The sequence below is a fragment of the Eublepharis macularius genome, chromosome 1, assembly GCF_028583425.1.
Source record: "Eublepharis macularius isolate TG4126 chromosome 1, MPM_Emac_v1.0, whole genome shotgun sequence".
In the NCBI taxonomy this organism is placed as follows: domain Eukaryota; kingdom Metazoa; phylum Chordata; class Lepidosauria; order Squamata; family Eublepharidae; genus Eublepharis; species Eublepharis macularius.
In genome coordinates this window covers 224718715-224744825 of record NC_072790.1, presented here as the reverse complement: position 1 = coordinate 224744825, position 26111 = coordinate 224718715, and the positions used below count along the sequence as shown (strand labels likewise).

At 48.2% G+C, this 26111-nt stretch overlaps 1 protein-coding gene across 1 annotated transcript; it reads left to right on the top strand.

Moving 5' to 3' along the window:
- Positions 1 to 330: 330 nt before the first annotated feature.
- On the top strand, positions 331 to 25850 carry SLC5A6 (solute carrier family 5 member 6). Its single transcript, XM_054994497.1, has 16 exons — positions 331 to 419; positions 7370 to 7953; positions 9005 to 9070; positions 10502 to 10553; positions 11020 to 11087; positions 11303 to 11457; positions 11666 to 11806; positions 11938 to 12067; positions 14159 to 14247; positions 14345 to 14457; positions 14653 to 14720; positions 18836 to 18922; positions 19291 to 19472; positions 22304 to 22407; positions 23019 to 23140; positions 24467 to 25850. Exons 2-16 carry the CDS (start codon positions 7576 to 7578, stop codon positions 24641 to 24643), a joined length of 1932 nt encoding a protein of 643 aa, XP_054850472.1. The 5' UTR covers positions 331 to 419; positions 7370 to 7575; the 3' UTR covers positions 24644 to 25850.
- The last annotated feature ends 261 nt before the right edge of the window (positions 25851 to 26111 follow it).

Genomic DNA, 26111 nt, shown 5'->3' with positions numbered 1-26111 from the left:
TTGGTTCTCATAAATAGCAGGACAGAGGCTGAATGTGGATTCAAACGTGAGTGAAAATGATGTGTTGCAGCCTCTCCTTTGTGCCAACCATACCCACTTATCGGGGCAATGAACTAGACGAGGGACGAGACAAAGCCACTAAGGCGCAGCCGCGAACTACGGCGTCTCCTCCTGTAACCTACTACTGAACCAGGTATTTTCCCAAGCCGTTCAAAGAGGGCCACAGAAAGGAGCTGCCAGGCGTTAAGATGGCGGGCAGACGGAGTCGTGCCCAGCTGGTGATGCCATAGGGACGCGCCAGGAAGGGGGCGGCGCTTGCCCTTGGAAATGTCAGCCACTGATCTATATCTGGCGGTACAGCAGCGAGAGCGGTAGCTGCACGTGGATGCCTCGTGGGGCAGTTTGTACCGGGACTGACGGTGAGTGGCAGTGGGCAAAAGCGGTTCCTTTGCTAAGCTGGAGCTTTGGCCCCGTCTTGATTTTTTTTTTTTTTGCAGTCCCAAATGCCTGGGATTTGGCACGCTCTCAGAGGCACTCTTGTTTCTGCTGCATGTGCCGGGATAATGGAGTTCCGGGTATCTTCCCAACATACACCATTCCTTTTACCAAGCGGCGTCTGCGGCAGCCTTCTTTCCCTGCTTCCCCGCACCAATTTAAGCTCGGTTTTGGCCGAGGATAAGCAGCACTTGTGATCGGATTGCATGATTAGCTTGGCCGAGAGTGTAATTTTGTTGGCTGGAGGTACTGATCTAGGCAAAGGGGAAGCGGGAATCTCAAAAGCATACTTATAAGGAAAATAAATCGTCCAGATTTTTTTAGAACCCTCGGAGTTGATTGACACACAAGAGCCCTAATCTCCACCCCTTATCACCTCCTCCTACCAGGGTGTGCAGCTAAACCGTAGAATCATAGAAGTGGTGTCAAAAGTGATATCGCAGCTTGTCACCATTGGTGCTGCAAGCTTGGCATGTGTGAAGAGTGTGCGTGTGCAAATCTGTCTAATCCATGACTGGTCTTTGGTATTTTTTTTATTCTTCTTTTAAAAACCCAGGTCTTCCAAGGCAGTTCCTAGACAGATCTGTCCAATTGACAGAAACATTTTTGTGAACTTTGCCTGTTCTCTACCACAAGTGTTTCATAACTACAGGGTCTATGGCTTTTGCAGCTGTTTGACCACCAACAATTCAACAGTTGCTGCTTCTGAAGGGGAGTAATCCATCTTTCTGCCTTCTGAATGCAGCTGCAAAAGGCACAGAGCTTCTGCTCTTAAGGGGCAGCATTGTTGCCAATTTAGTATGGAATCACAGACTTAGCTGAGAACAAGGGCTGAGATCTAACTTGATCTTACTTCACTCATATGGCTGAGGGGAGAACTCAGTTCTGGCTCCTCTCCCTCTGCCCAACCTCCTGCTGTCTTTTTCAGAACTGTCCTTCTTCCTCTCAGAGTGCCTGTGGCCAAGTTATACAGTATGCTCTGTTCCCAAAACAGCTGGCCCTGCCAGCACAGCGTGCGGTGCAGACTGGAAAAGTTGTCTTCTGCTCAGCTTGGTAACTGACCATTTGAAAATGAAAATTAGCCTCTCATCTACATTTTTGTGGAAAATGAAGTGGAAGCCCACCTCTAAGGCTTTGAGACAGAGACTCAGCTCTGGGACATTTTTAAAGCCAGTTTGGTGTGGTGGTTAAGAGCAGCGGGACTCTAATCTGGAGAACCTGGTTTGATTCCCCTCTCCTCCAGTTGATCCCAGCTGAGTGACCTTGGGTCAGTCACAGCTCTCTCAGAGCTCTCTCAGCTCCATCCACCTCACAGGTAATTGTCATGGGGATAAAAATAAGGGGATAATAATAATATTCTTTGTAAACTGCTCTGAGTGGGTATTAAGTTGTCCTGAAGAGCGGTATATAAATTGAATGTTGTTATTAAATCCCAAACATCACTTTTCCCACAGGATATGTGGGATAATCTTGACAGGAGTGTGCTTTTCGAGAGAGAGGGAACACAGAATGTCTTTCTCTCACCTTTAAATATCCATAGCCTTTGCATACAATTCTGAGTCTGAAGAGTTGGTCTGGTTTGGAGGGCAGCCTGTTGCCCTGGCAACGCATTCCTTTTTAAAAAAAAATGCAAAATCCTCTAACTAACCCCCTATCACATACAGAGAGATTTGTGGAAGAAATTTAATAGGAGAAAGTCTAGGCAAGCCTACTCGGAACTAAGTCCACATTATGGAATGGGGCTTGCTCTCAGGAAAGTATTGCTGGGATTGCAGCCTTTATGTATGTTTGTGTAAAACATGTTGTGTGGAGTGACTTGGGGTGAAAAGCTTATAGTCTGTGTTTAGCTGCTGTCGTGTATGCTTTGTCAAAGCAGGATAGTTGAAAGAGGCTCATGAATCAACTTGTATGGCCTTCCACTGATTCAGAAATCTAGCACAGGTGTATTTAGAATTGCTTTTCTGTTTTCAAGGAATTCTCAACAACAACAGGAAGAGAAGAACTGAAAAAAACATTTTTGTGTGTATTCTAAGAAACTGTTTCTTGGCTTGAGTCTTGTGAGGGGAGATTATAGCAGATTTAGGCCATAGGCTTGTGCGGCACTGAGGGAGTTGTAACATTTGTAACATAACAGATGAAACGGGGATTGTAGCCACTAACTGGGGTGGGCTTGGATGTGAGTTGCACCCCTGGGGCGAGTCACAATCTCCCAGTTTAACCTTCCTCACAAGAAGTTATAGTTATGAGACTGAAACACTGCATTGATGTCCTTGGATGAAGGGCAAGAATCTATAGAAATCTATAGATATTTCAGGCAGAAAAATGTAGTCTAATTGCAGACAAAATGGTTCAGGGAGGCTTGTAAGACCAGTTATATGACAGTGCCGTGTGAGAAGCAGGCCTTTGTTAAAAGCAACGTTTGCTGGTTATTGGGCACCCATAGCCACCTTCCCAAGACCCCCCTGGAAGCCTCCTAGATGGAGAAGGGTGACTGAGGGTGGAGGGAAACCTTGGTGTGCTGTTGCCACTCTATGAAAGTGCAGCAGATATCAACAATATACCACTCCTCTAGACAGATTAGTACCTCACCCAGAGGGGTAAACAAGTTAGTGCAATCATTATCCCCACAATACAGCTGGGGAGCTGGGGCTGAGAGGAGTGGCTTACCCAAGGCCACCTACTGAGCTCATGGCAGTAGTGGGATTTGAACCCGCAGAGTGCTGATTCACAGCCAAACCACTTAACCACTGTGCTACAGCAGTACCTAGTGGGTTACATGGAAAGAGAAAAGGTGAAGGGGCATTCTCAGCTTCTGGCCAGGGTTGTCGTCCGCCTTGATGCAGGATGAAAGATGGGATCGGGACAGAAGCATTCTCTGGGCAAAGGTCCCTTCTGAAAAGTCCCGCCTTTGTTCCATCATCTTGTCTTCCATTGCCCTCTTTTCCTGGGGCCAGGCAAGTGCTGACAAGCCTTTCTTTGCCCTTACCGTGCCAAATCAATCCCTTAATCCCAGCAACTATGTGTCTGATATTCCCTGAGTAAGGAGCAACTTTCCTCCCCGCTGTTCTTTTCAGGTGTCCCCCTTCCCTCCCCCAGAATATGCCAGCCGTCTCCTGCCTTGCCCTCCCCCCCACTCCGTATTGCCATGGCCTGATGACTCACTTCAGCAAAAGATAACCGTTGAAAAGGCTGCTCTGCCTCCCACTCTTCTGCTTGGATGTTTAATCTCTCAGTTTTGTTCTGTTTTGCTTTGATCCGTTAAGGTTTCCTGTGAAATATGATTGGTCATGAACAGAAGCTTTCCAACAGCTGAACTTGCGCTCCAGGGGATGCCTCAGTTTCCAAGTGTTAATTCAGGGATGGGGTGGGTGGAGGGGTAAGCCATGTTTTGCAGCAGAAATAAACAGGCATCTTGTGCCAAAATCTAGCATAAACATTCTTGGACTACAGCCCATTTTGTCAGATGCATATAGTGGATGCTCACTAGGAAGACATATCAATATATGAAATTATGAAGATAAAAGGTTGTAAACAGCAGGGTCCAAGGGCTATGAAATGTAGGAGCTACCGAATGAAATGTAATGATGTACAAGGCAAATGTAATGCAGAAAAGTACAGAGGCCATTCGCAATAGCAGTCATTTGGGATAACAATTTCTGTAGCTTTGCCAGATGAGGGTGTCCTTGCTAAACCTGAACTGCTGGATTGCTCAGATAGTTTCGATATTGCAGATTATCTTTCCAGGTTATCTTTCCATTTGCTCCTTTGCTAGCAAGCTAAACCAGGAGAACTCTTCCTCCCTTCCTTTGAGTCAGTTTGGATTGTAAGACTTAACCAATGCTAGCCATGCCTCAAAGGGGACATTCAAAGAGGGCAGAATAACAAACATTTAAACCTTATTGTTTGGTTTTGATCTTGGCTGGTGGTTTGGAATGTGATGGATGTGCTAGACCACAAGTATTACTAAAGGGGGTTCCTTGCTTTTCTTGGCTTGGCTTTCCTTATTGGTCCAGCAGTGGAGACAGAGGAGATTTCAAGGTCAAGCAAAAAAGACACACATGCCATCTTTGGCAGCACCCTCCCCAGTGAACCATGGTAACCCTCATACCCAGTGCATGTGGGAACCACAAATTAACCAACAGGCATGGTGTGAAAGATGTGTCCTGGATCCACATAACTAAGTCACACAAAGCTGGGTTCAGAATGAAGCCTATTCTGTTGGGTAACAAATGCCCTGAGCAGACGCAACAGGACATCAGATTCAGCATAACCAGCTATTGAGTGAAACATAACTTCAGGTTCAATTAGACACGTTCAAAGAATTATCTCATGGGCCTTATGCTGTGATCTCTGGTAGGACAAGAGAGGTCTGTGGGAGCCCCCTGGACTTTGCATGTGGGCTGTGTGTGGAGTGGCTGGAGTGTGTGTGCACAAATGGTTGGACTGTGTGTATGGACATGTATTGTTTGCAGTTATGGTCTGGCCCATTGCACTGAACCTCCTCATATCTAAACTGGCCAGGTCTCTTTCCTTCTGCTTCTCAACACTGGCTTCATTCTCAGCTCTGCTCCCCGCCCCCTCTCTATGCATGGCGCTTTTAGCAAGAGCTTTGGGGGGGTCTTGAATAGACAAGGCTCTCTTAATTTTGCTCTGTTCTTTTTTTCTTCTAACCTAACGTCCCTCTAAGCACCTGGACCAAGCTAGCCGTGTGCATGCATGTGGGTGTGGAGAGTTCCTTTGGCAACTGCGATGTGCCCGAAGATCTTCTCTGACTGTTGCATGGAGGCATGGCTGGACCACGTACCTTTTCTGTGGATGCATGGCCAACTACACCCTTGCACCCTTGGTGCCCTTGCAAGAGTCCCTGGGGTAGCCCCACCAGTAGCGGGTTCCTTCAGTGGTGTCTTTAAACATCATGTTGCTTCCAGCAAACACTTTAATTGGTTGTGCAGTCTTCATGAGAAGGACTTTTTGCAATCAGCCTTGCGGTTGATCCTTTTCCCCCTACTTCCTTCCTTTTTTTTTTCTTGCTTCCAGATCTCTCCTTTCCTAAATCTGACACCTCTCCTACCACTCCAAGATTTTAAAAAGCCTGGTGGGTCACCACAAGCCAGTCTAAAGAGAAAGCTCTTGAAACTCCTCCAAAGCATCTGAGGTACAGCTTTGGCAAATGTCTGTAGGCTGAGTATGTGTGTGTGTGCGTATTTACACACGCACGTGCGCATTGCAACTAAGAATGCCTCCCTTTTGGCTAATTTCTTTACATATATATCCTCCACTTTTCTCTTCACTGGGCACCCAAAGTGGCTTACATTGTCATTTTTTTTATTTTCACAACAACAACCCTGTGAGGTAGGTTGAGTGAGTGTGACTAGCCTAAGTTCCCCAGCAAGTTCCCACTGCAGAATAGGAATTCAGAACCTGGATCTCCTAATCCAACACTTAAACTGCTACACTAACATCAATACTGCAAACTGTGCCATTAATAGTATAATTTAAAATGATAATCCTTGGCTAAGTTTAAAAAAAAAAAACCTGAGGAAGCAGAGTGCCGTCCCTGTACTCTCCCCCTTTTGGTAGAAAATTGGGATACAAATCCTCCAAGTGATTTGTGCTACTTGAAAATTGTAGTGTTCCGTTAATAAATAAATAAAACACCTGTCAACTGGAAGTCATAAAATAAATGGACCTATGAGAAGACACGGGGGTAGAGACAGAAGGGAACGAAGAGGAAAAATACATTTTGAAATACTGAAGGCAAAAGCAGAACAAGTATTTGGAGGTGAGGAGAAGCAGAAAGGGCAAGTTTGAGCTGAGCCAGGGGGAAGCGTGGGGGAATGCCTCGGCCTGCTCCTTCTGTCTCCAGGGCAGGCTGCCGCCCAGAGCTCCCCATAAACACCCACAGCCACCCTGATCTGCCCAATTGCTTTGGCCTCCTCTAGATCTTCCCCCACGTTATATTAAAGTTCCTCCACCAAAGTGATAATTAACTGCCTGAAATCCAGTCACGGTTTCCTCTTGTCAAAGATTAGAGTATCAGGCTAGGCCTGGAGAGGCCTGAGTTCAAACCCCTTTCCTGCTGTGAAGCTCACTGAGCGTGGGCCAAGAATTCCCTCTTGACCTAACTTATCTCAGTGAACCAGTAGGCTGACCTGAGGTCCTTGGAGGATGGGCTTTTTAAAATAAAGGAGGTTCTAAATAAGTAAATGTAAAGGTTCTTTTCCTGAGGTGCTAGTTTTCCACTTGCAGGGTTTATTTTTGGTACAGAGAAGCATCCGGTCATGTGAGCTGCCTGCTTACAATCTGAAGCAGACAAACATTTGGCGTATTTTCAGAGTGTTTACACTGTCACTGTTGTGTTTGGGCTGCTAGCCACACATTCCAGTATGTGTCTTGGCATGGCATAGCCAGGGACAGGGTGTTGCCACAGCTAGAAAGTTTAATCTGGCAGGACCATGCGCTGATCCTTGTGAGCAGTGCTGCTCTTGGGCTGTACCAACTGTGTTGTTTGGCCTGGCCCCTGCTTCTTCAGCCAGGAAAACCAGCAGGCATGGCTGACCCCTCTCAGATTTCACCCTGTCCTGTTGTGTAGAACTGTCCATTTAGGGCTGGATCCAGTAAAAGGCAAGATGTGCTTTGGGCCTGAAGGGGTTACACTTCGCTGAGAGCACCAGCCCTACTTGGGGCCCTGCCAGTATTTGTTGGGTCAAAAAGACTTTCCTTCAGCTGGCTGGTGCACAGACCTTGAGACTTGGAGATTGGCGGCAGCCAAGTGAAGGTCGGTTGTCTCCTGTGGCTGGGATCTTGTAGGGATATAAAGGGAAGTGTCCTCTTAAGCAGTCTCTCACACCTTCCTCTTCTTCCTCTCTTCCAGACTAACTCCTCTTGGTCATGGCAGAGGAGAGAGATTCCTGGATGTTGCCCATTTGTTTGGCACTTCCGTGATGGGACGGAGTCAGTATTGGCAGGGGCGGACTGAACGGCTGAAGCTCGTGCCTTGGTGAAAATTCAGTGTAGTCATCTTGCAGTAATGATCCAGTGATGGAGAAGATCCAGTGACCAGCACAATCCGATTCCTCAATGAACAGCACTTTCCCAGGGGGTGACCACAACGGTGCCATAGCAGAAATGAAGTTTGGCGTAACAGACTATGCCATTTTTGTATTACTGTTGGTGCTGTCGGCAGGCATTGGACTCTTCTATGCACTGAGTGGTGGGAAGCAGCGCACTGTTCAGGAGTTTCTGTTGGCCAACCGCAGCATGACCTTCTTGCCCGTGGCACTCTCACTGCTTGCCACATTCCAATCTGCCGTGGCCATCCTAGGTGTCCCTGCTGAGATCTATCGCTTTGGTACCGAGTACTGGTTCCTCGGCTGCTCATACTTTCTGGGGCTCCTTATCCCGGCTCATATCTTCATCCCTATCTTCTACCGCCTTCGCCTAACCAGCGCATATGAGGTAAGTGCTAGGCAAGAGGCAGAAGTGGGTATTGGTAGAAGAGAGGATTAGCAACTTAACCAGTGGACAATTTAATCTCACATCCTGTCTTCTGCCACTGTTGGGCAGAAGGCAATATCCTGGCCTCATTGTTACTTCCCAACATCTATTACTTAGAGGTTACTAGAGGGATGCCTAGCCAAATGTTGAGAAGTGTCTGGCAGCAGCACCATAAAGATGGACTATTGTTCATGGGGGTGAATGTTAACAGTGTAATCCATCCCCTTCACCCCTGGCCATCCTCAGAAAATTGATCTTGCCTTTTTTTACCCTTGCTGCTTACTGAGCTGTCTTTTAGTGAGCTGCTCACCACAGCCCCCTCAAAAAATATCTTTACCCCTGACACTAAATCATTTATGCTTAAAATAAATAGCTATGCTTACATTACAGGCCATTGGGTTTTTCATAGATTATTTCCATTCTGAGAACTGAGAGAATTCATACCCTCTGTCTCCTGTTCCTCTGGTTGGTAAACAGATAAGAAACTGAGAGGCCTAGATATTTTTTTCACCATGAGGGAAATTTTAAACTAGAGAATCATGGAACATGTCACAGAAAGGAAGAGGGACACCCTCCCCCCCCCACGCCCCTCATGGCAGCAGAAGAATCAGCAGCCCCTACAGTTTCATTTGAAAGGGAAACAGTTGGGAGATCCAGTCGTAGATCTCCCACATCAGTGTGTAGTTTGGCTTTTTGTGGCAAGCTTTTTGGAAGTCTTAAGTGTACGATGGCTGGGTAAGAGGCAGAGTGGGTGGATGCTGATGCTTGTGGGAGGAGTATGGAAAGAGTTTCTTTGGTATCTGGGTGTAAACGTTGTGCCCCATAGACAGACAAAAAGCCCCTGGGGCAAAAATACTCCCCCCAGCTGCCATGGCTCTGTGAAAGAAAACTGGGCTGTCAGTAGGACTCCTGCAGGTACATCTCCCCCTTCTTCCCACTCACCAAAAGGTTCCAAGTTTCACCAGTCAGTCCTGCCCCGGTGACTTCTCCTTTCCGTCTCTCTGCCCCTCAGTATCTGGAGCTGCGCTTCAACAAGGTAGTGAGGATATGTGGAACAGCCACCTTCATCTTCCAGATGGTGAGTACAGAAATGAAGTCTGTGCCTCACAAGAGTGGTATGCCTCTTTTTTTTAAAAAAAAGCCCTACACTATGTCCACATTAGCATCAAATTCAGAGTCCACATTTCTGAGGGTTTCCAGCTTTGGTGAACTGTCCCCTCGGATCCCCCTTTCCAATTCCCTCCTCATTTTCTCCATGCCACACCTCTTTTGTCCTCTTCTTCTATTCCCATTTTTGTGCCTCCTGCCAAGACTAGAATTTGAACTGTCACAGACTGTAAAGGCAGGCTAACTGAACTATTAAGCTTTATGAGAAAAGGTTGGTAAAACTGGGTCAGGTGCAGGCACGGGACAGTCAGAGATCAGACCAGCATGGAACGTGCCGAAGTATACGGGTAGGGTCCCAGAAAACTATACCCATTCACTCAAATTAATCATTTATTGAGAATGTGTAGAGCTGGGTCCTTAGAAGAACATTCTTTACTCAAATATGTCAACTGGTGTAACAGATTTATTTGAAGTTATATGGGACAGAGGGTGTGAGGAATCACCGAGAAGTGATTTTAAAAAAGAGGAAAATGTTGTAAAAAAGAAAGTCCTCAGACTCTGGTACCTCAGCTCCAAGTCTGAGAGAGCATACTGGCAGCCATAGAACCCCCCCAAAATAGCACACCATTGACACCCCCATGACACTAAAGAGTCCAGTAGCACCTTTAAGACTAATCAACTTTATTGTAGCATAAGCTTTTGAGAATCCCAGCTCTCTTTGTCAGATGAATCAACCTGCCCTGACACCAGCCACACACAGAATGCAATAAGGGAAGGGGAAGCACAGTATTCCTACAGTGCAATCCTAAGCAGAGTTACTCCAGTCTAAATCCTTTGATTTCATTGGGCTTAGCCTGGAGTAAATCTTTTTAGGATTGTACTGCTAGTGTAAGAAAGAAAGGGGCTGCTGGCAAGAAGGCAACACTGACCTTTCGGCCAGCAACAAACCAATCCGCAGGAAAACTGAAGAATAAGCAAGATTAGAATTTGCATTTCTCACTCTGGATCTGTTCTCTAACCACATGCCCAAATGAGCACACCACTAAGAGACACAGTGTTGAGCATTTCATATCCTCCAGCAGCTGCATGGCTCAGTGGTAGAGCCTCTGCTTGGCATGCAGAAGGTCCCAGGATCAATACCTGGTATCTCCAGTTAAAAGATTTGGCTGTAGGTGAAGAGAAAGAGCTTTGCTTGAGACACCAGAAAGCCACTGCTGGTCTGAGTAGAGAGTACTGACTGATGAGCCAGGGGTCTGATTCAGTAAAAGGCATAGGGCAGTGGAAATGCACAGTTATAACATATCCAGACCCCCCTCCCCTTTGCTTACTGGCTGTCCTCTGGCCTGAGTGTAGCTGGGCCAGTCATATTGCAGAAACCCTGAGGCTGTCTTTTTCCCCGCAGGTGATCTACATGGGTGTGGTGCTCTATGCCCCAGCACTGGCACTCAACGCAGGTAAGGAAGATGCCCCAATGCCAAAGGGTACAAGGAGGTGGGGGACCACAGCTTTTACACCAGGGAGGCTTATTGGTGGGTCACTTTTAGGACATTGGGAGAATCTGGTTGGAAAGGTCAACTTCTGGGGTCAGGATTACTGAGTGAGGCACCTGCAAAGGGAGCAAGTGGGGAATGTGAGGTCTGAGGGGACTGGCCTGGAGGGTGGCTGTTCTTGGAGGCTCATGCCAATTTACTTACGTTCTGTTTCCGCATAGTTTCAGCTCTGTATCTGACTTCTGCTCGATCGTACGGACTTATACTGTGTAACCCCTCTTGAGTTTCAGTGAGAAAGGTGTGCTATAAATAAATAAAGGCGGGGGAATGTCAGGTATCTGAAGGTAGTCCTGGCTCCAGTCTGGGCCACTGAGAACGAGCCACTGGGCCCCTTCCTGAGGATTCTTTTTTTTTTCCCCTTGGGTTGCAGTGACTCATTTTGACCTCTGGGTCGGAGTGCTCACCGTTGGTTTGGTCTGCATCCTGTACACCACTCTGGTAAGTGGGAACCCAGAGAGGGAAACGTGAGCCCATCTACTCAACACAGTAGCTGCGCCTGTAAGAAACATGCCCTCCCATGTGCCCTGGTTAAGATTCCAGCACGTTGAGCCCTAATGGTTCTACTGCTGCACAGATTTTGTGTGGGCCCCTCCACCACCAGCCACTCCAGGACCACCCCCTTCCAGTCAACCACGCCCTCCTTCCCTTCACAGGGTGGTCTCAAAGCTGTGATCTGGACAGATGTGTTCCAAACATTTGTCATGTTTGCGGGACAAGTGGCCGTGATCGTGGTCGGCACCATCAAGGTGGGCGGCATGGGTCGTGTCTGGCAGGTGGCAGCTGAGCACGGCAAAGTGTCGGGAATTAAGTAAGTGCGTGCTGGGAACTGGCCCCTCCCTTTTCTGTCTGCACTGGGCAAGATCTCATTATTAAGATGAAGCACCCTGGGTATATGCTTGCTGAGATCCCTCATGACCAGGTGCTGAGACCCAAAACCAGTGACATGGGAGAGGTGTGTGTGTGTGTGTGTGTGTACGCACTTTTCTCCTGTGTCACATCTTCTTCTGCCTCCACAGCCTGAATCCTGACCCTTATGAACGTCACACCTTCTGGAGTCTGGCCTTCGGAGGTGTCTTCATGATGCTTTCTCTCTTTGGGGTGAACCAGGCCCAAGTCCAGCGGTACTTGAGTTCCCGCTCAGAGCGGCAGGCTGTGCTGTGAGTGTGAGCGGTGGCACTGAACGCTTCCCGTGGCCCGCGTCAGTCCCTCCTGAAGCAGTAACTGCAGGGGTGAGGGAGAGCCTGTGTGTGGCTCATTCTGTTGGGTGACATCTTCTTTCCCCCTCCAGCTCCTGCTATGTCGTGTTCCCCTGCCAGCAAATCGTGCTCTGTCTTGGCTGTCTCACCGGTCTGGTCATGTTCGCTTACTACCAGGAGCATCCCTTGTCAGTGGAGCAGAGCAGTGCCTCGCCAGATCAGGTCTGTCAGCTTTGCATATCTGCAGAGAGGAGGAGGAGTTCTTCCCCTTCTTGCAACAGCCATACTGGAGGAGGGATGGGCTTAGCTCTGTACAAACTTCTCGCTCATTTACTTTGTGCTTTATTTATGCTCCCACATTGAAGAGCAGATAAGTGAGTCAAGATCTGGCCAGGAGTCCAGGCAGAGTAAATGAGGACAGGGTTTGTTTTTTTTAAGAAGGGAATTACGATCAGTATCAATAAAAACCAGTAATAAAAAAAGAGGAAGTGAACCCCACTCTGCATTCAAAAGGATAGAGATGACAGTGAGTACCTTTCCAACATTTTTCTTCTTTAAAACAGTAGTCCAATGGCACTTTGGAGACTAACAAAGTTTATTCTGTCATAAGCCTTTGTGAGTCAGATTTTACAAAATACCAACCATTCTGGTACCATTTTAGGACAATCTGTTGCTCATCAAAAAGTCACTATTCTCCTGCTTCAATGGAAATTTGTGGCTGGCTGCCCATTTGTTTCCAGGCACAGTTCAAAGTGCTGGCTTGGGGCCAGGGTACTTGAAGGACTGACTCTTCCCATATTGTGCAGCCCTCTAGTTAAGATCTTCCTCATAAGCCCTGCTTTCTATGCCCCTGCAGAGAGCAACCAGAGACAGGGCTTTTTTAGTAGTGGCACCTTGCTTATGGAATGCCCTTCCCCTTGAGTCTTGCTTGGCACCTACATTGCTTTCTTTTAGGTGCCAGGCCAAACTGTTTTGTTCAACCAGACTTTTAATTAAGGGGTTGATTTTTTTGTAAACCCTGTTATAGTCTGGAAACTCTTAAGCTGTTTGTCTCTCTTTTTATTATCTAAACTTTTTATGCTGGGCTGGGGCTTTTTAATACCGGATTTTAATTAGTATCTCTTAATGTTTTGTTTTTATTTTGTAATCTGCATCAGGCAAATTCCTGGAGATGTGGCATTAAAATGCTCTAAATAAATAAAAATGCAATGCACAATTCCTCAATTAGAAATCATCAAGAGGTTCAGCATCATTTCCCATCCCCCCCCCAGTCTTACCAAGTGCTTTAGATTACTCATTCATTATAGGCACTGGTGATGGTGAAGAGTGCTTTCAAGTCATAGCTGACTTATGGCAACCCCTGGCGGGGTTGTCATGGCAAGAGACTAACAGAGGTGGTTTGCCATTGCCTGCCTCGGCAACCCTGGTCTTTGTTGGAGGTCTCCTATCCAATTCTTAACCAAGGCTGACCCTGCTTAGCTTCAGAGATCTGAGGAGATGGGGCTTACCTGCGCTATCCAGGTCAGGATCATTATAGGTGCTAGTATCTTGTATATCTCCCCTCTTACAAGTGAGCCTCTATCATTTTTATTGGATCTGCTTTGCATGTTCCATCATGCACTTCCATAGATCAGATTTTTTATGTTATGGTAATCCTACTTTGCCTGTACATTAATGGGGTGGGGTCCTAACGGAGTGGCAAGGCATCTGCATTGCATGCAGAAGGTCTCAGGTTCAATTCCCACATTTCCAGTTCCAAAGATCAGGCACTAGGTGATGTATCCTGGACAGCTGCTCCCAGTCAGAGGAGACATTACTGATCTTGATAAACCCATGGTCTGATGTAAGGCAGTTTTATGTGTTCAATGATTGGGAGTGATCTCACCCCTCTGAGTGGATTGTTTTCTTTTTTGATTGGATCTTGTTTTGAACTTTTGTTTCTTTGGTAACATTCTCCCCTCCCTTTCTACTTGCAGCCTTTAATACAAATTCATCAGCCTTATCAATGTACACTCCGTGCATCTGATGAAGTGAGCTCTGACTCTCAAAAGCTTCTGCTGGAATAAGTTTTGTTGGTCCCTTAGGTGCCATTGCACTCCTGTTTTTGTTTTGCCATTGCAGACTAATACAGCTTGCCCATCTGAAATGTCTGCTTTTTCGTTGTTACGGATCTTTGTCCTGAGGGCACTCCTGGCAGGATGCTTTTAAAGCATGAGCTCTGGCGCCGTTCTGACTCACCTGAACTGCTGCACTGACCACATCTCCCCGCCCACCCACCCCCGCTCACCTTGTGCCATGCGCTCCACTTTGCAGATGGTCCTCTACTTCGTTATGGATGTGCTGCACGAAATGCCCGGCCTCCCTGGTCTCTTTGTGGCTTGCCTCTTCAGCGGCTCCCTCAGGTGAGTAGCCAGCCTCTTCCCTTTTTGTTTCCAAGGCCAAGTGTGATCCCATAAAGATGCCTGAGCTCACCTGCCTTATTCTCTCTTGTACCGGCAGTACCATATCCTCGGCCTTCAGCTCGCTGGCAGCAGTGACGATGGAGGACTTGATCCGCCCTTACGTAGCCAACATCCCTGAGAGACGTGCTACACTTTACTCCAAGTTGTTAGGTAACTTGTATCTTTCTGGGATTTGGAGTGGAAGGGGAGAGACCCCGGTCAGGTGCAGCCCCATGTGCCCACAGTTCTTTCTGAAAACCTGGGGAACTGTCGCCACACAGGGAAACCTCTCCCTTTCCCTGCCTCAACATCTGTCTGGCTCTGCTCTCCTGACCCCTATTTCACACACACCCCTTTTCTCCCCAGCTCTGGGCTATGGACTCATCTGTCTGGGCATGGCTTACCTCTCGTCCATGATGGGTCCAGTGCTACAGGTAAGGGAGGGTGGGGAACAGGAAAGAAGATTCAGGGAGGGTGTGTGCATGCGCACATTGGCTGGGCCCCTGCCGTGCAAGGAGAGTCACTCCTTACAAAAATGTTTGTGCCCCCCCCCCACCGAAAACTGTCACTTTCCTGCCACACACTGGGTTCTCCTTGTGTGTGGTGTGCACCAGACAACATCGGTTATGGATGTGAGAGACTCAAATCCCCAATCTCAAGTTTGGCCTGGTTTGCTCTGGCTTTGAGTTTCCAGTTGGCCTGAGGAAAAACATTCTAGTCTTTTAATAGATGCTTAGAATGTAGAAATAAGCAGCTCAAGCTTTTCATAGCACGAAGGTTAATAGTGTCACCTGACAAATATTGCCCCCGCTTAAGCCTCTATAGCAAAGGGACTGGACATTTTTCTCTAGACCTACTCTGACTTACCTTGAGTTGATCACTGCTGCAGGGTAGCTGGCGAAGAGAATAAAATAGGAATGATAAAGAATAAAGTATATAAGCAGGGCTTTTTTTTAGCTGGAACGCGGTGGAACGGTGTTCCGGAACCTCTTGAAAATGGTCACATGGACTGGTGGCCCCGCCTCCTGATCTGCAGACTGAAGAGAGTTGAGATTGCCCTCCGCGCCATATGGCGTGGAGGGCAATCTAAACTCCCCTCTGTCTGGAGATCAGGGGGCGGGGCCACCAGCCCATGTGACCATTTTCTCCAAGTGCAACCCATTGAGTTCCACCACCTCTTTCCCCAGAAAAAAAGCCCTTTATATAAGAAAAGATTCTCTTTCTCCTCGTATATCTCCCTCCCTTTTTGCTTTCCTCAGTTTCTCTTCTCAGGTCATCTGTTGTGCAAACTTTCTCCTCTCATTTGTTGTCTAAAACTCTCTTTGACCCACTGAAGTCAATCTCTGCACATACATGACTAACTATTTATAAAGATTTTATCGTCTCTTTATATTAAGAACTCCATGAGAATAGAAAAACAGGAGCAAGAGAGGGGGAAAGTTCTTTGCTTGCTGTGCTGGTTTTCTGTTAGCCAGGAGTCATTCCAAAATGCGATTCTCCAACCTTCTGTCTAAAGTGCTGCGCTAGCACCTCATTCCTCTTTGTGTGTGGATCAGGCCTCCTTCACTAAATCACAAAGGCTTTTTCCCTATTTCCCTGTTTCTCTCCTCTTTGGACCTCCCACCCCCTTTGCTCCGGTGCTTGGTGAACACTTTTGGGTCTGGTCTCTGTCACGATAATAAAATAAACAAACAGATGAGACAGCTAGCAGTGACTGATCTGAGTCATCAGTAGTAACAGCGTGATGACAGGTAGCTATCACGTGACACCAGCCAGGTGATGTACTTCTCTGTAAATGTCAAGGACACCTGGGCTGGCACAGTGAGTCAGCACTGTGTGGGGATAGGCTACTAAGTAATATATAAGGATGCAGAGGCTTGTATTGAAAAGAGCTCCAGCTCTGCGGGTTGCTGGCGAAGCACTTTGTCAGCCAACGTAATATACCTGTAATGTATCCACCTGTAAATTATATAATACACCATTTGTACTGAAGCTTGGTGTGTCGTGTCTTCTCTTGAACCCTGCCACTGACGCCTGTGTAGCATAAATATACCGCGACAGTCTCTTGTCAAGGGTTCTTCTGCACCTCAGCCCTTCCTTTTCACCATTTTCCCTTTTCCACTGGGCAGTTCTCTTCTCTGCCTTCAGCCAGCAGTCTCATTGCAGTGCCAAGGACATCCTGCTTCATCTTTGCCTTCCTTCTCCCTCTCAAACATTTCTCACTCAAGTTTGCAGCTGTCTCTAAATAACTGGATGTTGGATCACGCGGGTCCCTAATATCCTGAAGATGGAGATCTCCCTCCTTTACTCCTCAGCCTTGACTTTCATCTTTGTCTTTTCTGGCAACAGTGAGGTCAGATAACAGTTTTTTATTCATCCCGCTGCCCTCTACCTTTCACTCCTCGTATCTCCAGCCTAGCCCAAACCTATAAGACCGTCCCCCTTTTGTAGCCTTTCTAACAAAGACACTTATTTGATCTGCCACAAATCTTCCAGCTCTTACTGCTGCCTCCCACTCTTGTTCCAGGCCAAGCTCTCAATTCTCCTTTCAACTTTGAAGCCCGTTTGGGGGTATTTGTCCCCACCCTCACTGTGATGTCTCACAGTACTGGGGTCTTGGCCAAGATAACCTTCAAGAGGGCCACCTACCAGCCGCCTCCTTGCTGCCACTACCCACTTGCTCTTCCCTTGGGGAACTGGCCCAATCCTGACTACTGCCCATAAGGGGGAGTGGGAATGAGGGGGAGGAGCCATCAATGCCCCCACCTCCTTGCTCTTCTCTCCCCTGGGCCACATTCTCATCCCTACTCGGAGAGAGAGGGCAGCTGAGCAAGCAAAAGGTGGCTGCTCTTCCTCGCTTCCTTCACTGCTCGCTTGGCCTCCCACTGAGCAGGCAGACGACAATGTCAAGAAGGAACCATGCAGGAGCTGAGCAAACCTTTCCTGATTAGGTTGGAGTTTAACAAGTTACTGAGGATCCTGAAATTGAAAAGCTGGAGCTATAGGAAGAGTGCCAAACATTGTAGATAGACTACAGGAACCAGCAGGTAGATGAGCTAAGGGTCCTTTTTAACACAAGTAAACCAGTGTGGGAGAGCGAGTCTTCCCAAAGTGAGCTGTTAGGACACACAGGTCTTCTCTTTACTCCCTAATACACACAATATATTTGTATATGCATGGAGGAGAGACCCCCCCCCCACACACACACTGTCTATTGAGTGTGCTGATCCTGTCCCCTGATTACACACAAGCAGTGGTCCCAGACACAAGAGAGTGTGTGCATACATTTAGATGTGGTGGCAAATGTGTGTAAGAAAAGGCTGGACTAGTGTGTTCTGTGTTCATAAGCAGGATTTGTGGCCAGCATTCTCTCTTACACACAGGCTCCTTCCACAGAAATGTCACAGGTATAGGGCTAGTTCATCTTCTCACCAAGCCTTGGTTGGTTGGTTGTTGTGGGTTTTCCGGGCTGTATTGCCGTGGTCTTGGCATTGTAGTTCCTGACGTTTCGCCAGCAGCTGTGGCTGGCATCTTCAGAGGTGTAGCACACCTCTGAAGATGCCAGCCACAGCTGCTGGCGAAACGTAGCACACCTCTGAAGATGCCAGCCACAGCTGCTGGCGAAACGTAGCACACCTCTGAAGATGCCAGCCACAGCTGCTGGCGAAACGTAGCACACCTCTGAAGATGCCAGCCACAGCTGCTGGCGAAACGTCAGGAACTACAATGCCAAGACCACGGCAATACAGCCCGGAAAACCCACAACAACCATCGTTCTCCAGCCGTGAAGCCTTCGACAATACATCCTTGGTTGGTTGCTGTACATTCTTTCATGCAACCCTCTGTACATGAATTTCCTCCCTCCCTCGGTTTCTGAAGAAGTAAGCTCTGACTCTTGAAATCTTACACCCTGAAAATCTTGTTGGTCTTTAAAGTGCTACTGGGCTCAAATCCTGCTGTTCTACTGCAGACCAACACGGCTACCCACCTAACCTATCCTCCCTCCCTTCTTATTTTCTGTAAAAAGAACACTGAAAACTCTTCCCTTTGCTCCTACATTCCTTTCTTGAGTCAGTTTGGTCTCCCCCCCCCCATTTTCTTTCTGTGTATCATATTTGTAGCTCAGCCCAGTAGTAAGTAAAAACCTTGACTAAAAAGGAACCTCAAATGGTTATTTTTTACGCAAGTATTTACAAAAATTAGAGGTGGCAAATTCCATCTTGCTAGAGTCATTTCTCTCCTGTTCTCGTGCATAACGGAGGAGCGAATGCCTCCACTGAGACGGTGCGTGCTGCACTGCACTGAAGCCTGGTCTGAATTTTTTTTCCTTCTTGAGAAACAATTGTTTTATTCATATATACATTTATTCAAATTCATTGATTATACCCTGTACTGTGAATCATATAAGATGTCTTTATTTGGGTGATGGCTGAATTTAGACTGTGAGCAATGAATGTGCCTTAAAAAAACTTGCGTATAGCACCTGATGTACTTCAGAGAATGAATGTTGGTAAATCCCCTCCATCTTTTCCTCCTCCCCCTCCCTTAGGCTGCTTTCAGCATCTTCGGCATGGTAGGGGGACCACTCCTGGGACTCTTCTGCCTTGGCATGTTCTTCCCATGTGCCAACTCTGTGGTGAGTGTTGCTTTCCAAGGGGGTCTGCCCGGCCCTCATCTCCCCCTCCAAACACCTTTTGGAGGGTTTTTTCATCCATCATTCGGCAGTTCAGGGCCCATCTTCACCTAAATGCTAGGGATTGGGGTTGAATAGCACAGGACAGGGCCCCCCCCCCACACACACACCATTCTCCATCTCCTGAGCATTGCTAGCGGGTAAGTTGCCAGCCAGCACAAAGAAGTGGCCAATGTAGGAATGAGGGATACAAACATTTACAGCCAGTCCCCTCTGTGTGTGTCCATGCCTAAGGTTTTGATGGAAGCCATTTTGGGCATGTGGCTGCCTCTGTATGAGGAAACAGCTCACAGTCTCTTCCTCCTCCTCAGGGAGCTGTAGCTGGCTTGGTGGCTGGCCTAGCTATGGCATTCTGGATCGGTATTGGAAGCTTCATCAACAACACACAGGCCCCGCCTCCTCTGCCCAATGGAACCAGCATCCTTCCACTTGATGGGAACTTGACTACCGCCGTTATGACAACCCTGCTGACCTCGGTGACAACCTCAGAGAAGTAAGGAGGAAGCAAAGAAAATCCAGTTCCTGGCAGCTTTGGAGCTGAAAGGGGGAGGCGGTGGAGAGAGGTTGTAAAAACTTGGCACTACAGAAGTCCAAAGTCCATGTTCAGAATAAGTTATTCCAGTCAGTGGTCTTGCATAGCTCTGAAAAGAATGTGTGCCTTTGTAGATGTCTCAATGGTTTTGTGAAGAAAAGAGAGAAGAAGGTAAGATGGTTGGGGCATACAAAAGAGCCCCGAACAGTGGTATTGTTAAAAAAACCAATTCCTTAATCTTGGCTTGGGGCTGGAGGGCGGGAATCCAGTGGATCACTATGCCTAAGAGTCAGTATGTTCATAGACCATCCTCTCCAGACACTTATCAGACTTAGTCATGGAAACTCCATGTAGAGGGAAGGAGGATTTCCCTCAGCTCCCATAGACAACTGACTCCATTGCTGAGACAGGACTGCACTTCAAAAGGTCTTTTGTGTGTTTGGTTTTAAATGTGGCCAGCACAGGATGTTTTGCAGCTGTATTGTTCATTGAAGGGGATCCTGGAGTCCTTGGATCATGCACTAGTTTGTTGGCACCCCTAAAACCACCTTGAACCAGGAGGAAGGGTGAGATATAAATATTTTAATAAATAATAAAAATAAAACTGTTGCTTGACCAAGTGTCCATATGGGCTGCTTGCACAGCTGAGCCAATCCTGAACCTACATATTTACCTCCCTACCCTATACACATGCATATGTTGCCCAGCAAGCTATGAGTGGGGATTTGGTATGCATAGGCACATATACACCTTGGGTCACTCCCTGTGCAGAAGGGAAGTCATAGTCATGCCTTCAGTTTCCTTCTAGGATATGTGTATGCAGCTTTCTGCATGTGTGCCAAAGAGTGGCACACAAGTCTGTTTTGCTCAACATGCAAGGACAATTCTCCACCCAAGGGACTGAGGAGAGCCCTTGAGGCCAGGGGCGGCGGGCCTATTGAGGCCAGGTAGGCGGTGGCCGCAGGCGCGGGGTGCTGGAGGAGGCTCGGCGGGCAGGAGCGCGCGCCACAAAGCACCAGCCTCCTATCCCTCCCACCCCGCGCCGCTGCCGCCGCCAGCACAAGCCCCTGGCCAGGCACAGCCACCGCAGGCAGGCATCTGCGGCGGCGCAGGCAACCAAGCGGGAGAGCTCGGAGGCCGTCTGCCGCAGCAATCGGGCCAGCGGCGGCACGTGCGCTCCCGTGATAACGTCACACGTGATGTCATCACGCAGGCTGGTGCGCGCGCGCACTTGTGCGCGCGTGGGGGCGCCCAGCCAGCCGGCCGCAAGCGAGGTAAACCCTAGCTCCGCCCATGCTTGAGGCTCAGGCAGTACCACTGGGGCTCAGCTTGCTCCCGGAAACACAGATGTAGCCCTCATCTGTTTCCTCCACTATTGCCTCCTTTTCCTCCCCAGCACTCTCACTTTCACAGATAAAATGCTGTGGAGGTTTTGACACTGTTACCCCCAGACCCACTGTCACTCCATTTAAACTCCCTTTTCAGGTTCTGTTACGCAGGCAGTATAGGGGAGTCACAATTCACCACCTATCTAGTCCCTAATTGTCAGGCAAAGAGCCCCGACCCAAATCCACATAGAGTTCCTTCTCTCTTCTTTCCAGGGACTTCACCAAAAAGGGCAGCCCTGTTCCTTCAATTCACTACCCTCACCCAGCTGACTGGCCAAGACAAGTCTGGGAACTCAGTATTTCTTTCCCGTATATGTTGCCACCAATTAATTCCTCAGATACTTCGTAACCGGAAAGAATAGTGTGTGCGTTTGGGGGGAGGGGGCATGTTTCCTTAAGTCAACAGCTTCCTGCCAGCTATGATAAAACAGAGAAAAGAGTAACTTTTATTTATAAGATGAACAACATGGGTGATTCAAACACTTGAAAACATTGTTATCAAGATGTGAACTTAAAACCCCACATTCTTATAGCAGTGGGTAGATTAAGATAATGGGTGGTTACACTACAGTATAACAGGTGTCAGAAGCCAGCTTTTGTTTTGCTGGTTTTTTTCAGCAGCCTCAAATCCTTCTCCCTTTCCAACTATTCTAATGGATCTCAACTGCCACCAGCCTCAGCATTCCATTAGCTCTCATTGGCTGTTTGTTATTGGGAAATGTGTAATTTAATCTGTCCGTCACAGACACCCAGTCAGAGAAGGTTACCTATTGCTGTTTTAGAATTAAGGCAACACACTATGGCCAAGAAAGTTTGAGATGTGGATCAGAAAGTTCTGGTTCAGTTTTTTTTTCAAACAGAAACAAGTAGATGGCCAGTCACTTTCTCTGGGGCAGTCTCTTATTGGTAATGACACAAATTTACTTTATATGGGTATTGTAAGAATTACTTAGTGCATGTGGAACAATCATAACATACTGTATACTTAAGTCTTAGAAATGTTGTCAAAGTCAATCTTGAGCTTGTCCTTGTTCCCTGGCAGTGAATGATGCCAGTGTCCCAGGGCAGATGTGACAGAGCTATTCGAAAAGAAAGAGACCTAGAATTCAGGTCTTATTTTATGCTTCCATGAAAGAAGGAACTTTTTCATGAATCCCTTCTGGAGGAGAGAAGATCAAAGAATGCTGTGCTCTTGAATGAGACAGTGGGAGGCTAGAGATGCAAATTAAGGTGTGGGGAAGGGGCATGATTCGTCTGGTGGACAGACTCCAGAGGAAAGGGCAATGACCCTTGGTCAGTGCTGCATAGGTATTTGGCCTTGTTCCAGTAAAAAGCTTTGGGGTTGTGTGATGGGAGCTAGCCCACCTGTAGAACCTAACCCGGGTCTTCTTGTGTTCTCCTTAGGCAGACAGGACTGAAGAAGTTCTACAACTTGTCATACATGTGGTACAGCGCACACAACTCCACCACTGTCATTGTTGTGGGACTCCTGGTTAGCTTCCTCACAGGTATGTACAATTCTACAGGATCGCTAAGCTCTGACTGGGCAATATAACCCAGACCTTTATGTCATCGAGCCTGAGGTGTGCAAATACATGAAGCTGCTATTCTAACACTGCTGGTTCATCTAGCTCAGGAGTGTTTACTCGCATGTGCACGCATATATACGTACACATTCTGTGTTTGGGGAATACTGGAGGCTGGGCATGGGTGATCCTGGCACCAAAAGGTGGGTTGCCATTGCCAGTCTCTCAGAATGTACAGAATAGTGGCCTTTGATGTAAAAGTGAAAGGTGACGGATAACGTTAGAAAAACAGGCTGGAAAATTGAGTGGCAGCAGGTACTTGGTGTGGAATGGGGATTGAAAATCATGTGTGAATGTGTGCATAGCAGAGTATGGATGTGTTGCTGTACCCTGAGCTTAGATTTTGGGATTTGGGAGTGTGATTCTGTTTGTCCCAGCAGCTGGGGTCCTGGAGTCCTTTTCTTCCCATGAGTTTAAAAGGTGTGGGCATTGGTACTTATAATTGCCTTGGTTCCCTCCCTGGTTACAATAGCACAGACAGCGACCCTGCAAAGCTCCCTCTACCCAGTAATCCTGCTTTCTGTCCTACGCAGGCCGCATGCGTGGTGAAGCTGTAAACCCCCGCACGATCTTCCCAGTGCTGCCACGCCTATTTTGCTGCCTCCCTTCAAAGTACCGTGATAAGCTGCGCTTTGGGGTCCGTGAATGTTCAGAGGTGAGAGCTGGGGGTGGGGTGAAGAGCAGTGCTTGCTGGGATCTGGCTTTTCTCATATCCTGCTGGAGGCTCCCGAACTTGCACACTGAGCAGCAGCTGGGTGGGTTGAGGGAGAGACACTGTCTGTTGCCTAGTGAAGCCATGTAAAGATGCATCAGCATGGCCTGAAGGAGGGAAGAGCTGGCCTCCTGGTGAGCTGTGACCCACATCCCACTTCTCCTCAAGTAACTTGCATTCCTTCCCTGTCATGCTCCAGGTCTGCCTCAAGCTTTCTAGTCCCTGTTTTTCAATTTGTGGCCCAAGGAGCTGGGCCGGGACTACCAAGCTGTCGCCTCTGCCCTCTCATTGCTATCACTCCATGGATTTTTGTCTGCTACTCCCAGTGCCTGCCACCACCCTCATCCAATGTCATCTTAGATCACGTCATGTGCCCAAGCATGCACAATGCATGTGGCTGGGTCTGGGGCGTTTGCAACCTGTGAAGTGTGAGACATCTTTATTAAACAGCAGTTCCAAGCAAGTTGTTCCTTCTCATCACTGACTTCCCCCTTGGTACCCTGGACAAATCACTTCCCGTTGTTTTCCTTCACATTCTTGCTGGTACCCCTGTTCAGCATGCGCCTTGCCCATTGCTACCCTTACAGCATTCTCTCCCGCCACACACACTGATTTTGCTTTCTGCACCTGGAGCCAAACAAACCTCCCTTCTCTACTTGCTGAACGGTTTCCCCTCCTTGAGGCCCACTCCTCCAGCAAATCCTCTCTTGAGCCATGCCAGGCTGTGCCACTGCCTCCTGACTTCCCAGCCTTGCCAGTTCCTGGCTTCTTGCTTTACCCTAGAGAGCTGCAAGCTGCCTGCCCCGAGACTCTATTGGCATTTCCATGTGCTTCACATGGCCTGGTGCACCACTGGTGCGACATACCGGTAAATATTAACTGAAAGGAGCAGCAGCTGCAGTTTGGACTGGGATCTTCAAATCCCAAAGTATTTTGATGAAGCGAAATCGAAGGCTTTGTGCCAGTATGCACAGCTGTGAAGTTCTGGCATACAGAAGACTGTTTACTCTTGCCTAAAGGATGGGGAGTTTGGCCTGAAGTTCTAAGGCTGCTAAGGAGAACAGCTTTGAGTTCTGAAAGGGGCAGGGGGAGAAACGCCAGGGAAGTTTAGCCATCTGTTGGGTGGGGGGCAGTGGCTCTAAAGAAAGGTGTGCTGGGTGATGGAAAAAGCATCTAGGGTGACCATGTTGCTGATGAGCCATAAATGAGGATGCTGTTCCAGAACAATCTGGATGACAGCTGACTTGCTCTGTCTGGCTGTTGATTTAGGATGGAAGGTGCTCAGAGCCAGTGTGTCTAGCCATGGAGAAAACCAGCAACGGGATGCTGAATGGACTGCCAGAGGGCCTGCCTTCAGGGAGTGAAACAGGCGAAGTAGAGACAGGTGAAGGATTTGCCCAGGCAGACAGGGCTCCCACCTACATCCAGCGGGAGACGACCCTCTGATCTGGGTAGAGCAAAGCACCTGGTAGTGAAGAGCGGCAAGGATTTGTTCTCTTCCAGGATGGAAGCCCTGGGGTGCCTCGCAAAAGAAAAGGTGCTGCTGTCCCCTTCCAAGTGCCATCACGGCTTTCTCATGCACTGGAAGTAAATCTGCCCTGCAGCGCCCGATGGGAGTGGAGTCATCCCCTCGCACCCAGATCCCAACCTGACTGTGGTACATTCCCTCCCAAGGTTCAGTGCCGCTGTTCATACCATATTGTGAATGTACCCTGGGGAGATGAGCAGACACTGCCCAACCCCAAATTCCAAAGCACAAAAGGCCACGGCAGGGAATCTCCATGGCTTCGAGGTGCCTCCTTTTCCGCACCCGGCTCTCAGAACTCAGATGTCTCCGGCCCACTCGTCCCTTGGGGAGTGTGGGCCTTGCCAAAGAAGTTACTTGATCTTGTGGTGGGGCCACCTGCTACTGCTGCCCAAGCAACCCTGCAAGGGGCAACCTGATGGGGCTACGGTTTCATTCCACTTTCGCTTGGCAGGCACTACTGTGACAAGGTGCAGAAGCAAGCGTCCAGTAATCCATATATAGTGTCCTGGGAGTGCCTGGTTCAGAGCCAAACTCCTGCCAGAGTTGGGGGGAGGGCACATTCTGGGAGCTCAAAACATTCCTGCTTCCTTGGCTCTTGTCACCTAGGGCCAAGTCACACAAGGCCATGAGTTGGGTCCAGCTTCTCCCAACCCAGCTCACGTTCCCCACAACCGGATGTCTGCTGTGTTCAGTGCATGTGCAGCCCCTCAGGAGGGCAAATAATGTTATCCGAAGCCATTTCAGCTTGGGGAAATGGTAGGAGGGCACGCAAAGGCCCTTCTCTTGCCCTGTGGTCTCTATCCAAATTGAGGCCCTGCAGCACTTGGAAAATAAGTTTTCCTTGCAGCTGCCATCTGCTTGTGGAGAATGCAAGTTGGGTCAGGAGCACCCCAACCCAAACCTCTTGTGTAGTTTAGCCCCCAAGTGCAAATCCAGTTTCCCCTCCTATTTGCAGGGGTTGGGTTGGCAGGGGACCTGGACTTTGGACCTTCCCCCTCATTCTCTGTTTTTGTACCATGCATTTTCTTGTCTGTGAAAAGGTGTGTTAACATCCTGGTCCTTGTTTCTTGTCTTTCTGATGCTCAGCAACAATTTTTGCTGCTGTTAGTAAAAACGATTATTGTTGATTCTTGTGGTTTCATGGGGGGGGGGTAGAAAGTGGGCTCTCAACAGCAGGCTGTGCCACCTTTCTTGTCCCTGGCTTCATTTTCCTCTGGGGCATCAGGCTACACGCAGGACAAAGCAACCATGAATGGGGGATCCAGAGGAAGGGAGGGAAGGAGCCCTTTCTCTCCTTCAGGGGCTCATTTCCGCTTTTGTACTGGCAATGAGGACAGCAAGGCCTCCTGCCCTTTATGCTCAGGAAAGAACATTAGCAATAATGTG

Coding starts and splice junctions, on each gene's coding strand:
- SLC5A6 (XM_054994497.1), top strand. CDS start 7,576: ATGAACAGCACTTTCCCAGGGGGTGACCACAACGGTGCCATAGCAGAA. Junction 11,088..11,302: donor GCATCCTGTACACCACTCTG/GTAAGTGGGAAC, acceptor TTCCCTTCACAG/GGTGGTCTCAAAGCTGTGAT. Junction 22,408..23,018: donor CCTGGTTAGCTTCCTCACAG/GTATGTACAATT, acceptor TGTCCTACGCAG/GCCGCATGCGTGGTGAAGCT.